At 39.4% G+C, this 13,589-nt stretch overlaps 1 protein-coding gene across 4 annotated transcripts in view; it reads right to left on the bottom strand.

The window, feature by feature from the left end:
• The window catches only part of smurf1 (SMAD specific E3 ubiquitin protein ligase 1), a 129,367-nt gene extending 116,050 nt beyond the window's left edge, over positions 1-13,317 (bottom strand). For all 4 annotated transcript variants that reach the window (XR_005945285.1, XR_005945286.1, XM_041206146.1 and 1 more), the window contains exon 1: positions 13,059-13,317. Coding sequence is in view for 2 of the 4 variants with exons in the window: in XM_041206146.1 (XP_041062080.1) it covers positions 13,059-13,113 (55 nt within the window). In the remaining 2 variants the exon portion in view is untranslated. The remainder of the gene's footprint in view (positions 1-13,058) is intronic.
• Between the last annotated feature and the right edge of the window lie 272 nt (positions 13,318-13,589).

Genomic DNA, 13,589 nt, shown 5'->3' with positions numbered 1-13,589 from the left:
TGCTATTTCCAAATACACATTTTCATTAAAATTACTATTTTGCTAAAATGAAGTGAGAGGTTGAACAGTAAGAATAAAGCATTTTAAATTTTTCAAGCAATGGGGAAAATATAGCAGCAATCTAACAAGTTCTGATAAATTCAGAATGAGACACTCAAATGAGTAATCTCCACATTAGTTTAGAAACTAATAATACACTAACTGGGTGCAAAACTTTAGTTGTAAAGGTGCAATAATTTCATGTTCCTCATTTTCACTGAATTTTACGAAAACAGAAGCAGGATTAGGCCATTTAGCATATTGGGCCTGCTACAGCATTCAATTCAATTCATGGACTTTAATTATCCTAATATAGGTTGTGATAGCAATCATTTAAAAGACAGAGATGGGAAGAGTTTCTGAAGTGTGTTCAAGGAAATTTTCTTAATCAGTATATTTCTGGTCCAATGAAGAAGGAGGCATTGCTGGATCTGGTTCTGGGGAATTAGGTAGGTCAAGTGTTTCATGTGTCAGTTGAAGAACATTTAGGGAACAGTGATCATAGTATCATAAGGTTTAGGTTATCCAGGGAATACGACAAGGAGCAACCGAAAGTAAAAGTTCTAGACTGGAGAGGGCCAATTTCACTGAGGCAGGTGCATAGATTATCGGGTAAAACTATAATGAAAAATGGGATGCCTTTACAGAGGAGAAAACTGCTGTACATTTCCACGAGGGGGAAAGGTTGGACAAACAAATCCAAAGCTCCCTGGATACTGGACAAGCAGTTTGACTGTTTGCCAGGCTCAAGAGAAATGATGGTGGAGTCAAGGTTCTGTGTCTTCAACGTACATATGAAAGTTGATGTTATATTTGTAAAACATGTAGATGACAAAGGGAGGGGGCCAAGGATAGATCTTTGGAGGTGCCATAGGCAACAGTGCAGGGACAGGAAGAGAAACCATTGTAAGAAATTCTCAGGCAACAACTGCAAATGCAAGTGTGGAAACAGGCAAGGGCAGTCCCACTCAGCTGGACAACAATGATATAACAATGGAGCATTGTGTGGTCAACTATGTCAAAGGCTGCAGACATGTCAAGAAGGACAAGAATGGAGAGTGCAGAACATCAGTCACAAAATGTCATTTGTGCCTTTGATTATGGCCTTTTCAATACCATGATGAGAGTAAAAACTGCTGTGGTGAGGTCCAAACATGGAGTTGCAGGACATATGGATACAGAGTATGGAAGCACAAACAAGTTCAGTGATCTTGTGGGGGAATGGAAGATGGGGTGGCAGTTTGCAAAAGCATGGGAGTTGGAGGTAGATTTTTTGTCACTAAGGTCAATACTATCTGTTAAGCTGGCTCTCGCCACCTTGGAATAAGTTTGCCTTAAGTGCGCAAGGGAAGGAAGGGAAACAGCAGAGGCAGCTGAATGGATAATCTCAATCTTAGTGACATGAGCTCCTTGCACATCACTGAAGGAGTTTACAGAGGTGGTTGGTGATGGTGAAAAAAGTCAGGTGTTTTCTCTTTACATTCTAAGATGTTCTTGAAATAGCGGCCAGTTCTGGCAGAGGACAGCATAGCCCAGCAGTGCTTGCTATGATCTAGCTTTTGCAAACAATGGCAAGACGGGTAAAGATGCAATTAACAAATAATAATGGAAGTGCTGTGCAATTTAACTTATTTAAAACCATGCCATCCTAATTAAAAAACACCCAATATTGTAGCACAGTTTATTTCAACAAAAGTGGAAGTAGATTAACTCAAGTTCATCTCCATATCAGCAGTTTATTTAAAGTGGGGTCAGGAGAAGAGAATCAAAACATTTAAACTATTTGCATTCTTAATTTTGTTTAGCACTGACAAAACTGACATGGAGGAGTATGATGCTGCTCATCTCTTCTTCACCATGTTCCTCTTTTCAATTCTCTCTGGTATTCTATGAGCTCTGGCAGTCCTACAGTACCCCACTCAAATAACATTCACATGCCAGACGAGATGGTGAATATTGTTATTCTGCATCATAGTTAAACCCAATCCACTCCCAGCCAGCATCCACAATGTATTTTTTCCCAACTACGTTTCAGGAGACAGTAATTGGGAGAAAGAACAAGTGGCCAAGCATTTTTCTATTCCCTAACTCACTGTGTTGAGACCAACTGTTATCAATTGCTGCCCAGCCAAAAATCAGTAAACATAATGGAGTAGACTTTCTATTCCATATTCCTTAGTGCTGTACAGTAGTGTGCATTAAGGAGACTGATGTATCTCATTAATTGCATATTTCTCAGAATCAACTTGTGATACTTCACAGTCACCATCAGAAGTTCTCAAGGAGATTAGCATTCATAAGTCAATTTTTAAAACACTAACAGAAACATGATTTTCAACTGTTTGATTAAAGGTAAGACGCTCATTCAATTAATATTTTTCTCTGAAGTAGCTGTAAGTCTAATCAAATTAAACATCAAGAGGAAGAACCCAGGACTATTTGTCCAAACCTTAAACAAATAAAAATAATTTGCTTTCATTGAAACAAGGAGCTCTAGCAGAAAGTGCTATTCACAATTTGAGGGAGGACCGAGAAAATCAATCAAAAATTTCCTACTGATAAGAATGCAAACAATCTGTAACCAGTCAGAGGAGATTTATCAGAATGGTTCCAGGGTTGGGAGGGTTTGAATTACAAGGTTAGGTTGGAAAGGGTGGGGCTGTTCTCCTTGAAGCAAAGGAAATTAAAGAGAGATTTGATGGATGTTTTCAAGATTATGACAGGTTTAGATAAGGCTGACATTGAAAAGCTCTTCCCGTAAACTCATGGTACAAGCACTAGGGGACACAGTTTTCAGATTTTGGGCTAGAGAGGCTGAGGGAATCTGAGGAAGAGCCTTTTTACACAGCTAGTGGTAATGACCTGGAACTCACTGCCCACGAAAGTGGTGGATGCAGAAACTGGATGGGCACTTGAAGGAAATAAACTTGCAGGGCTAAGGGGACAGAGCGGGGGAGTGGGACTGCGCAGTGGGGAGCTGGCATGGACTTGATGAGCCAAATAGCCTTCTCCTGTGCCATAAGTTACTCTGTGACTCACTGATATATTTTGCTTCATTTCAAGTTGGACTCCAACCCAAATAAAAATTATCACTTACGTTTTACCAATCTGAAGAATGGTATTTTAGCAGTAGCAGAACTTAAACGTCCAAGGGTAATTTCACAAAATTTAACCTCCTTCATGTGCAGTCAGTAACACACACATTTAACATAATAGAAAATATTAGCTTGTCTCTTTGATTACAATATTTGTATGCATGTTAATGCCAGCTGGACTGCCCATGAATGAATTAACACAGATAAACAGATCTGAGCATAACTGTTTAATTAATGAGCTACAGGACAAGTTATCATGTAATTTTTTTTTACAAATGGTGGATAAATAACTGTTCCGCAATCTGTTCAATTTAAATGGTGAGATTAGCCTATGGATACCATGAGGTCACAATCTGAGCTCTGATTTATCTAGGATAACTGTTTACTAAGTTTTCCTTGAAAACAGATAAAATTAGTTAAATCATTCAGTTATTGCCGGCCACCTTTCCAGATCACTCCTCCACAAGTGCTCCCAAGCCTAATTCTGACTTTGGCTTGTGCCTACAGACTTCCCTCACATTGCTGCAACAAGCTGGCTTTTTCAGGTCCTTCGCCAACTCACACCTAAAGTCCAAAAGTCTTTATTTCAACCACTTTTTTAGAGCAAAAGAAAACGTTCCTGAAGGACTCTAGGTAATTGTTGGAAAAATGGTCTGAAAAATTTAGTGATCAGAATTGGCATGCGAGCGAAGCAACCATTTAGAAGGGGGATTAAAGGTTCAGGAAACAAAAAAAATCAAATAGAAGGAACATAACAGGAAGAAGTAAGCAAATGGAGGAGGGAGCAAAAAAGAGGGGAGGAAATCTTGAAAAAAAGGCAACTTAGTTTTCTCAAAGGAATAGTTGCAAGGAGGTTGATGTACATGTTGGATGCACAATTTGCAAAAAAACATGCTGGGAAAGTTGTATGTTAGAAGGCTGAAAACCATGACAGTTCCAATACTAAAATGTTCCAGTTCCATGCTGTTGAATGAGTCAGGGTAATGCAGTTCTTCTGCAACAGAGCTGGCCTATTAGTGGCAAGTACGGGAGCATAACTTACCTGTGTGTGAAAGAACTACTTTAGTTTGAACAGCACAATAGTCAAAGTTCTCCACCAGCACCTAAACAAGCTGAAGCTTGGGTGCCCAGCGCAGAAACCACTGTGATTGTAGAGGTTCGGACAAACAAAACCTAAGTCCTATATTTTATTCGTCAGCAGCATCAACTAGGCCATAAAAGACCATTAGTTAAATTTGTACATTCTTTCATTTGTACAAGATTTTAAATCTATGAAACGCTTGTGACGATGTTTTCAAAAATAAAAATGTCATCAATCATTATTGCTGTGGAGCCTTGGTTTAGAGATCTGAATGAGGGTTGGAGCTGATTTGAGGGGCTGAGAATAAAACTTGAGAAAATAAAGTGGGCAACAATATTGGCAAACAATAATGTAGAACAACAATGGGGAACATTTAAAATGGTGTTGAACAAAATAACAGGGAAAATATTTTCTACTAAAAGGAAAGACCAAACTAAACACTGGTGAGACTCAATGGATGAATTGCACATCAGGAAAGAGGCATACATTAAATACACAGGCAGAAAGCAGTGCATGATAAGATGGAACACAAAGACATTAGGACAGATGTCAAAAAACAATTAGGAAGGCAAAGAGGAACTATGAAATAAAATTACCAAGGGACATAAAAATAGTAAAATATTTTACAGGCACATCAATACAAAAAAAGTACTGGGATGGGAATAGGGCCATTAAGGACAGGATAATACCATGGGTAAAGATAGAGCGATGGCAGAAATATTGAACAATTATTTCACTTCAGTATTTACCAGGGAGGTGGACATGACATTGAATGATGAGATGCTCAATGAGATGAATGTATTTAAAATAAAAAAAGGGATGCATTGAACAAACTAATAAAACTCAAAGATGATAAAGCCCCTAGGCCAGATGGATTATAAAAGAATCTAGGGAAGGGACAGCAGAGGCAATGCTACACATATTTAATAATTCTTCAGAGAAAGGTGTCATGCCAGAAGACTGGCAGATAGCTAATGTAATTCCTATATTTAAGATAGGGGATGGAACTATAGACCTCTCAGTTTAACATTGGTGGCAGGGAAAATAATTGAATCCTTACTAAAGGAGAGAATAAAAGAACATCTAGATAAGAAAAGATATAATGACTCAGCAGCATGGATTTTAGAAGGGAAAATCTTGTTTGGCCAACTTTATTGAATTTTTTGAGGCAGTAACAGAGAGTAGACAAAGGTAATGCGATGTGGAGTCAGGGGAAAAGTAGCAAACTGGATTGTTAGCTGGATTCAAGACAGAAACAGAGAGTGGGAGTGAAGGGCAGTTATTTCAAGTGGCAAGTGGTATTCTACATGGATCATTGCTGAGACCACTGCTGTTCACAATTTATGTTAACAATTTGGACTTTGAAATCAAAAGCCATAATTTCTACATTTGTGGATGATATCAAATTGGTGGGTGGGGGAAAACAGTCAATACTGAGGGGGACTGCAAAAAATTACAACAGGATATAACTAAATTAGCAAATGAAGTTTAGCGCAGATAAGTGTGAGGTAGTGCAATTTGGTGGGAACAATAGGGAGGTCACTTATTACCTGGAAGGTGCGAGTCTAAGTGGTGTAGAGGAACAAAGGGATCTTGGAGTAAAGATACACCAATCACTTAAAGTTGCACCACAGATTAGCATGAAAAGATTACCAGAAAAACAAGCAAATCAAACACTAGGCTTTATTTCTAGAGTTATAGAATTGAAAAGTAGGGAAGTTATATTAAATCTGTGTCGCATCTTGGATGGACCAAATACTGAGCACTGCATGCAGTTCTGATCGCCATATTATAAAAAGGATATGGGGCATTAGAGAGGGTGCAGAGAAGTATTACAAGCATGATACCAGTATTGAGTGGGTATATATATATATATATATATATATATATATATCAAGAAAGGATATGAAAACCTTTTCTCTTGAAAAAAGAGGGCTTAGGGGTGAGTTAATAATGGTCTTTAAATTACAAAAGATTTTGATAACGTGGATAGAGAGAATCTTTCCTCCTGTGGAGAAGAGCATAACTAGAGACCATCAATATAAGACAGTCACCAAAGACTCCAACAGGGAATTCAGAAGAAACTTCTTTATCCAAGGAGTGGTGAGGATGTGAAACTCGCTACAACAGGGAGTGGTTAAAGCAAATAGTGTAGATACATTTAAGGGGAAGCTAGTCAACCATATGAGGGAGAAGGTAACAGAGAGCTATGATGAATAGATTTAGATGAGGAAAGACGGGAGGAGGCTCGAGTGGACCAACATGGACTGATTGGGCTGAATGGCCCTTTCCTGTGCCATATATCCCATGTAAGGTTGAGTCTGGAAGCAAACAGTGTGGTTGGTGCAAGGTGTGCGCAGATCCCGAGATGAGATATTACAAAAGGAAGGTGGAAGGATGTAATGAGTGGGTCTTTGTAGGTCGAATGGAAGCTAATCACAAGGTTGAGAAGAGAAAAGCTCCATCTGCAGTCAAAACTAGACGAAATATGCAAGATTCAGTACAGACAATAGAATTGCATTTGTAAAGCACTTTTAACTTAATAAAAGATTCCAAGGCACTTTACAGAAGTGTTATAAAACAAATTTAACGTCAAGCCACATAATGAGATCAGGCTAGCTGACCAAATACTTTTTCAAAGAGGTAGTTGAAAGGAATGCCTTCAAGCAAGAGAGAGGATGAATGGCAGAAATTCCAGAGGTTAGGGCCAAGGCAAAGCTGATTTCATATAGAGCCATTTTATTTGCAGATCAGAGCTCCATCACATTGGGTTGAATTATATTTCAACCTAGGTGCCAGCCATGAAAAGAAAGTTTCTAACCCACGGATGGCATTTTTTTTTAAAATCAAGAAATACCAACACATATGCAAAGTCAAGTATATGAAAGAGAAGGGAATAGCAGGTTACATTGATAGATTTACAGAAAAGATGGGAGGAGGTTGAGTGGAGCATAAACACTGATGTAGACTAATTGGGCCAAATGGACTGTTTCTGTCCCTTATATCCTATGTAAGGCTGAGTCTGAAGATGTGAGATAGGTACAGGCTACTGATAAAGCACACATTGATATAAATGGGTCATCCCTTGTTGATGCAGACATTGGGAACTATTTGGAGCATGGGATTTAGTGTTAAAAAGTCAGTTCCCTGTTCCATAGCCTTGTGATCACTCTTAGTAAAGGCCCAGCCAACAACCCTGACTGAACAACATGATGATGGCCAGGGCATCCATCACCAAATTCCTGCAGGGCATCATCCTTGACCAGGGTGAGTGTGATGAGTGTCTCGGTTTATGAATTCTCAAAGTCTACCCACCATCTACAAGACTCCAAGTCAGGAACGTGGTGGAATACTCACCACTCACTGGATAAATACATCCTCAGCAGCACTTGAGAAGCTTGACACCACCCAGAATAAAGAAGTTAGTTTAATTGGCACCCTTGCATTTGAGCTCAATACCCATGGTCCTACCACTGATAGCACACAGTACATACTGCAGCTACAATCTACAGGATGCATGAACTGACCAATGTTACTTGGACAGCACCTCCCAGCCCTACGAACTCGATCATCAAGATGGGCAAGGGCATTAATACATGATAACATCATCACCTCCAAGTCATATGCTTGAATATGTATTGCTACTCCTCCATTGTCGCTGGCTGAAAATCTTGGAATTTCCTCCCTAATACTGCTGTGGTTGCACCATCATCACAGGGGCTAAGTTAACTCAAGGAGAAGATCCATCACCAGCTTCTCAAGGTAACTTAAGGTGGGTTACACTCCAATAACAAATAAAAACAACTAAGTATAACAAGAAATAAGATATGATGGGTATGAAGTTCAAGAGAAACAACTTTTCTTTTGCAAACCCATTGAAATTTGAAAAAAAATTCCAAATACTAAAATAAAAAAAATGAGGAAATGGAGAGCAAGAGTTGTGGCAAATGACGTGAAAATTAACTGATACCGGATGTGAGGTTCACTTTGAACTTCTATATATACATTTTTGAGGAAATGGACAATATATGGCATATTATTCGCTTTGGAATACTATATCTTTTCCAAATTACACTAAATTATATTACTAGCTAACACAAAACATTAAATAGGTATATAACAAGAATTGAGAAGTTTGACCAATCAGAAAATGCTGATGAATTCAACTTCACTGAATTATGAGTGAAAGTCAAAGTTGAATAAGAAATCCTTACTTGTAAGATTAATTGTTTATCTTCTGCCACAGCAATCAGATTTTTGTCCAAAGCAGTAAATACAGATTTAATGTACTAACAATTCAAAATAATTACAAGAAGTTTCAGAGTCCATGTAGTCCCACATGATACATTTAGCTCTGACATTTAAGTAAAAGGTTAGCAATCTTACCTAAAAATATCAAGAACTGATGAACACCAATTATGTTATCCCAGACTTGTTGAAAACAGGACGATTTATTTGACAAATGTTGAGTAACACAAATTCTAGCGATGCAGTCACCTCTTGCATCTCCTACAATTGTGTGCATATTTCATCTGAATCACTAGGCATTGTTATTGATTGTGATATCACAGGAAAACAGTGATTGGTTGGTGAATATTTTTCTAGTTTATCTTCAAAACTCATCTAATTTATTAGTAATTGTAAGATTTTATTGGTTGTAGTAAGGTTTACTAGCAGTAGTAAAGGTTATTGGGAGTAACAGTGTTTATTAATTATAAATTAATTAACATATAATAAAGATGTCAGGACAGGTGACATGTTGTGACCGTAGAATGAGAGATCCTGGACACTGGTGTGATCGAGGGCAAACATGTCTGCAGTAAGTGTCTGTGGCTTGAGGAGCTTTGGCTCAGAGTCACTGAGCTGGAGGCCGAGTTGCAAACATTTGAGATGCATCAGGGAGGTGGAAAGTTATCTGGATACTATGTACCAATAAATTAGATGAGTTTTGAAGATAAAAGAGAAAAATATTCACCAACCAATCACTTATCTGTTTTCCTGTGATATCACAATCAATAATTGTAATGACCAGTGATTTAGGAGGCAAAAAGTCATTCAATCTAGGGAACAGTGTGGTCAGCAGATAGGAACATTTCTCTGTAGTTGAGAGCGGGAGTCCTGATGGCAGTGTTGCCAGCCCAGTCTAGTGCCAGGGTTCAGGACATCTGCTCTGGGTTGGAGAGGAACATGCAGTGGGAGGGGAAGGGTCCAATGGTTGCGCTCCACGTGGGTACCAATGACAGGTAGAACTAGGAAATAGGTTCTGCTGAGGGAATATGAGCAGCTAGGGGTTAAATTAAAAAGCAGAACCTTAAAGGTAATAATCTCTGGATTACTACGTGAGCAAATTGTTGTAGGGTTAATGAGATTAGAGAGTTAAATGCGTGACTCAAAGGTTGGTGTGGGAGAAACTGGTTTCAATTCATGGCGCACAGGCACCAGTACTGGGGAAAGTGGAAGCAGTACCGTTGGAATGGTCTTCACCTGAGCCGTGCAGGGACGAGTGTTCTGGTGAGTCGTATAACTAGGGCAGTTAAGAGGGCTTTAAATTAAATAGTGGGGACAAGGAATCAAGTTTGGGAAGATCTGATAAATTAAACAGAGAAGAAAAGTCAAAAGAGCAAGGTAGGAATAAGGGAAATGATGATTAAAGTGTAGCAGGAAGGGACAGAGTGTACAAACCTAAGAGTGCACCAACAGATAAGGCTAGAGGTTACAAAAAAGTAAGAAGATAGAACTAAAAGGCTCTCTTTCTGAATGCACATAGCATTCATAACAAAACAGATGAATTGAGAGCAAAAACAGAATAAATGTGTATGATCTGATTGACATTCTGCAGCTATGTCTCTCTGTAATGGCTAAGACTGGGACCTGAATATTCAATGGTACATGACATTTAGGAACGACAGGAATCTAGGAAAAGGTGGAGGGTAGCTCTGTTAATTAAGGATGACATTGGTACAATAGACAGAGATGACTTTTGTTCTGAAGATCAAGATGTAGAGTCAGTTTGGGTAGATTTGAGAAATTGTAACAGTAAGAAGTCACTTGTTGGAGTGGTTTTAGGCCCCCAACAGTAATCACACTGTAGGATGAGGTATACAGGAAGAAATAATGGGGGCTTGTGAGAAAGGTACGGTGATAATCATGGGGGATTTTAATCTACATATAAAATGGACAAACCAGATTGTGAGCTCATCCAGGCTACCTTTGCCAGAATGTTTTCAGGACAGTTTCTTAGAGAAGCGTGTTTCAGCACCAACCAGAGAGCAGGCTATACTAAATCTGGTATTGTGCAATGAGACAGGATTAATTGATGACCTTTTAGTGAAGGCACCCCTACGTAGCAGTGATCATAATACAATTGAATTTCACATTCAGTTTGGGGGGTGCGGTGGGGAGACTGGATCTAAAACTAGCATTTTATACTTAAGTAAGGGCAATTATGAGGGCACGAAGACAGAGCTGGCTAAAGTGAACTAAGAAATTAGGTTAAGGGATAGGTCAGTAGAGATGCAGCAGAAGACATTTAAGGAGATATTTCAGAATACTCAGAAAAGATACATTCCAGTCAGAAAGAAAGACTCTAAAGGAAGGACACACAATCCGTAGCTAAATAGGTTGAAGATAGTATCAAATTGAAAGAAAAAGCGTATAATTCCACAAAGATGATTGGCAGGTCAGAAGATTGGACAGGATATAAAGAACAGCAAAGAATGACTAAAAGATTAATAAGGAGGGAGAAACTAGAGTATGAGAGAAAGCTAGCTAGGAACATAAAAGTACGAGTTCCTACAGGTATTTAAAAAGGAAAAAAGTAAAATGAGCATTGGTCCTCCAGAGTGAGAATCAGGAATTAATCATGGAAAATAAGGAAATGGCAGATGAAGTGAACAGATATTTTGCTTCTGTCTTCACTGTAGAGGATACAAGTAACATCCCAGAAATAATTACGAATCAGGAGGTGACAGGGAGGGAGGAACTTAAAACATTTACAATCTCCAAGGAAATTAGAACTAAAAGCTGACAAGTCCCAAGGTCCTGAAGGGCTTCAACCGAGGGCCTTAAAAAGTGGATGCTGATATAGTAGATGCATTGGTTTTAATTTTCCAAAGTTCCATAGATTCTGGAAAGGTCCCATCAGATAAGAAAATAGTGAATGTGACTGCTCTATTCAAGAAAGGAAGGAGGCAGAAAGGAGTAAACTGCAGGCCAGATAGCTTAACATTTGTTGTAGGGAAATTACTGGAAGCTATTACTAAGGAGGTTATAGTGGGACACGTGGAAAATCTCAATGCAATCATGCAGAGTCAACATGGTTTTGTGAAAGGGAAATAATGTTTGACTAATTTATTGGAGTTCTTTGAGGAAGTAACAAGCAATGTGGATAAAGAGGAACCTGTGGATGTGCTGTACTTAGATTTTCAGCAGGCATTTGACAAGGTGTCACATCAAAAGCTACTACGTAAAATAAGAGCTCATGGTGTAGGGGGTAACATATTAGCATGGAAAGAGGCCTGGCTAGCTAACAGGTTGCAGAGAGTAGGGATAAATAGGTATTTTTTGGGTTAGCAAAATGTGTGGAGTGACACACAGGGGCCTCAACCATTTACAATTTATATCAATGACTTGGATGAAGGCACCAAATGCATGGTGGCTACATTTGCTGATGACACCAAGATAGGCAGGAAAGTAAGTTGTGAAGAGGAATAAGGAGTTGGCAAAGGGTAATGAATAGGTTAACTGAGTAGGCAAAAATCTGGCTGATAGATCATAATATGGGAAAATGTGAACTTGTCCACTTTGGCAGAAAGAATAGAAAAGCAGCATGTTATTGCGGAACTCTAAGGTACAGAGGGATCTGGGTGCCCTGGTACATGAAACAGGAAAAATTAGTATGCAGATACCACACATGATTAGGAAGGCAAATGGAATGTTTATTGCAAGCGGAATGGAATACAAAAATAGGGCTGCTTTGCTAGTTATATAGGGCATCTTGAGTACTGTGTACAGTTTTGGTCTCCTTATTTAATAAAGAATATAAGTGCATTAGAAGCAGTTCAGAGAAGGTTCACTCCACCTATAGCTGGGGTGGGGTGTTATCTTACAAGGAAAGGTTGGACAGGCTGGGTCTGTATCCATTGGAGTTTCAAAGATTGAGGCATTATCTTATTGAAACATATAAGATCCTGAGAGAACTTGACAGGGTGGATGCTGAAAGGATGTTTCCATTCTAGCCATATAAAAAAAATTTATAAAATTAACCAATCTAACACTAAACTGAACACTAACGATTAAGTTTTCCTTTACCATCAGTATTTGTCTGGTTTGCAGTGATATTCAATAAACTCACAACACAAATAGGAAGCATTACACTTGAAACCTCAATACATTTGACAGTCCGAGGTGCCAAGTTCACAACTAGAGGGTCCAATATTTGGTGTGTTTTAAGTTCTCCAAAATCCCGTTTTACACACTGGAAGTTCAAAACACTGTTGCGCAATAGAGTAACAAAGCTACACATTTCCCAATCACGTTGCAATTGGTTTATGTATATATTGTAAATGTGAGCCCTCAGTGAGATGGACATTTCCCCATCAATGGCTGACTGGGACAGGAAGCAGCCAGCGCGCATGCGCCGCCTGTGGCTCGAGTCCCCTTGTCTGGACTGAAAGGGAGAAGCCGCCGCCAGCCCGGCACAGAGCAACTCAAATAAACACCAGGGCGCTGCTTTCACAAACTCTCTCTTCCTTCTCTCCCTCCATCCTGGTGTTTCCAACCTCCGCGTATATGTAAGCAACAAAAATTACTTCAAACATTTGCCTGAACTGAACTTCTTTTACCTGTCAGCCGGATTTTAATGCTTGACCCGTTCCTTCGAGCTCCGGGATTCGACATTACTTAGAAAAAATCCCCTTTTTTCACAGCAGGTTGGTCCTTTCCTGTACACTAATAGTAAAAATATATAGAGAGATAGATAGATTTCTTCTGTTTTTTTTTTAAGGAAGTGGGTGATTTATAAACCGGGGTAAACACTCTAGGAGCCCGACAACAACCAGCATTCGCACGAGACACAACTGACGGTGGCTGCAGCGCGCGCACCCGCACAGTGCCGCGGCGGCGGCGCGCTGACGTCACGGTGCCGTGCACATGTGTTCACACAGCGGTGGCGCGCTGACGTCATGGCGCCATGTGTATCATTCTCAGAGTAACCCGGATGGCTTTATCATCATGGCTTTCCCATGAAGTTGAAAGCAGGAGAATTTTACCCATATGGTGGGTTTATGCCGCAACGGTAGCGCGTCTAACTTTACTCATACGCTCGGCAATACTCACTTTAACAATCTTAAGTTACCCTGTTATCTTTTCTAATG

The sequence above is a fragment of the Carcharodon carcharias genome, chromosome 15 (assembly GCF_017639515.1).
Source record: "Carcharodon carcharias isolate sCarCar2 chromosome 15, sCarCar2.pri, whole genome shotgun sequence".
NCBI classification, from domain to species: domain Eukaryota; kingdom Metazoa; phylum Chordata; class Chondrichthyes; order Lamniformes; family Lamnidae; genus Carcharodon; species Carcharodon carcharias.
Note: the sequence above shows the minus strand (reverse complement) of the source record. Positions and strands in the feature narration are given on the sequence as shown.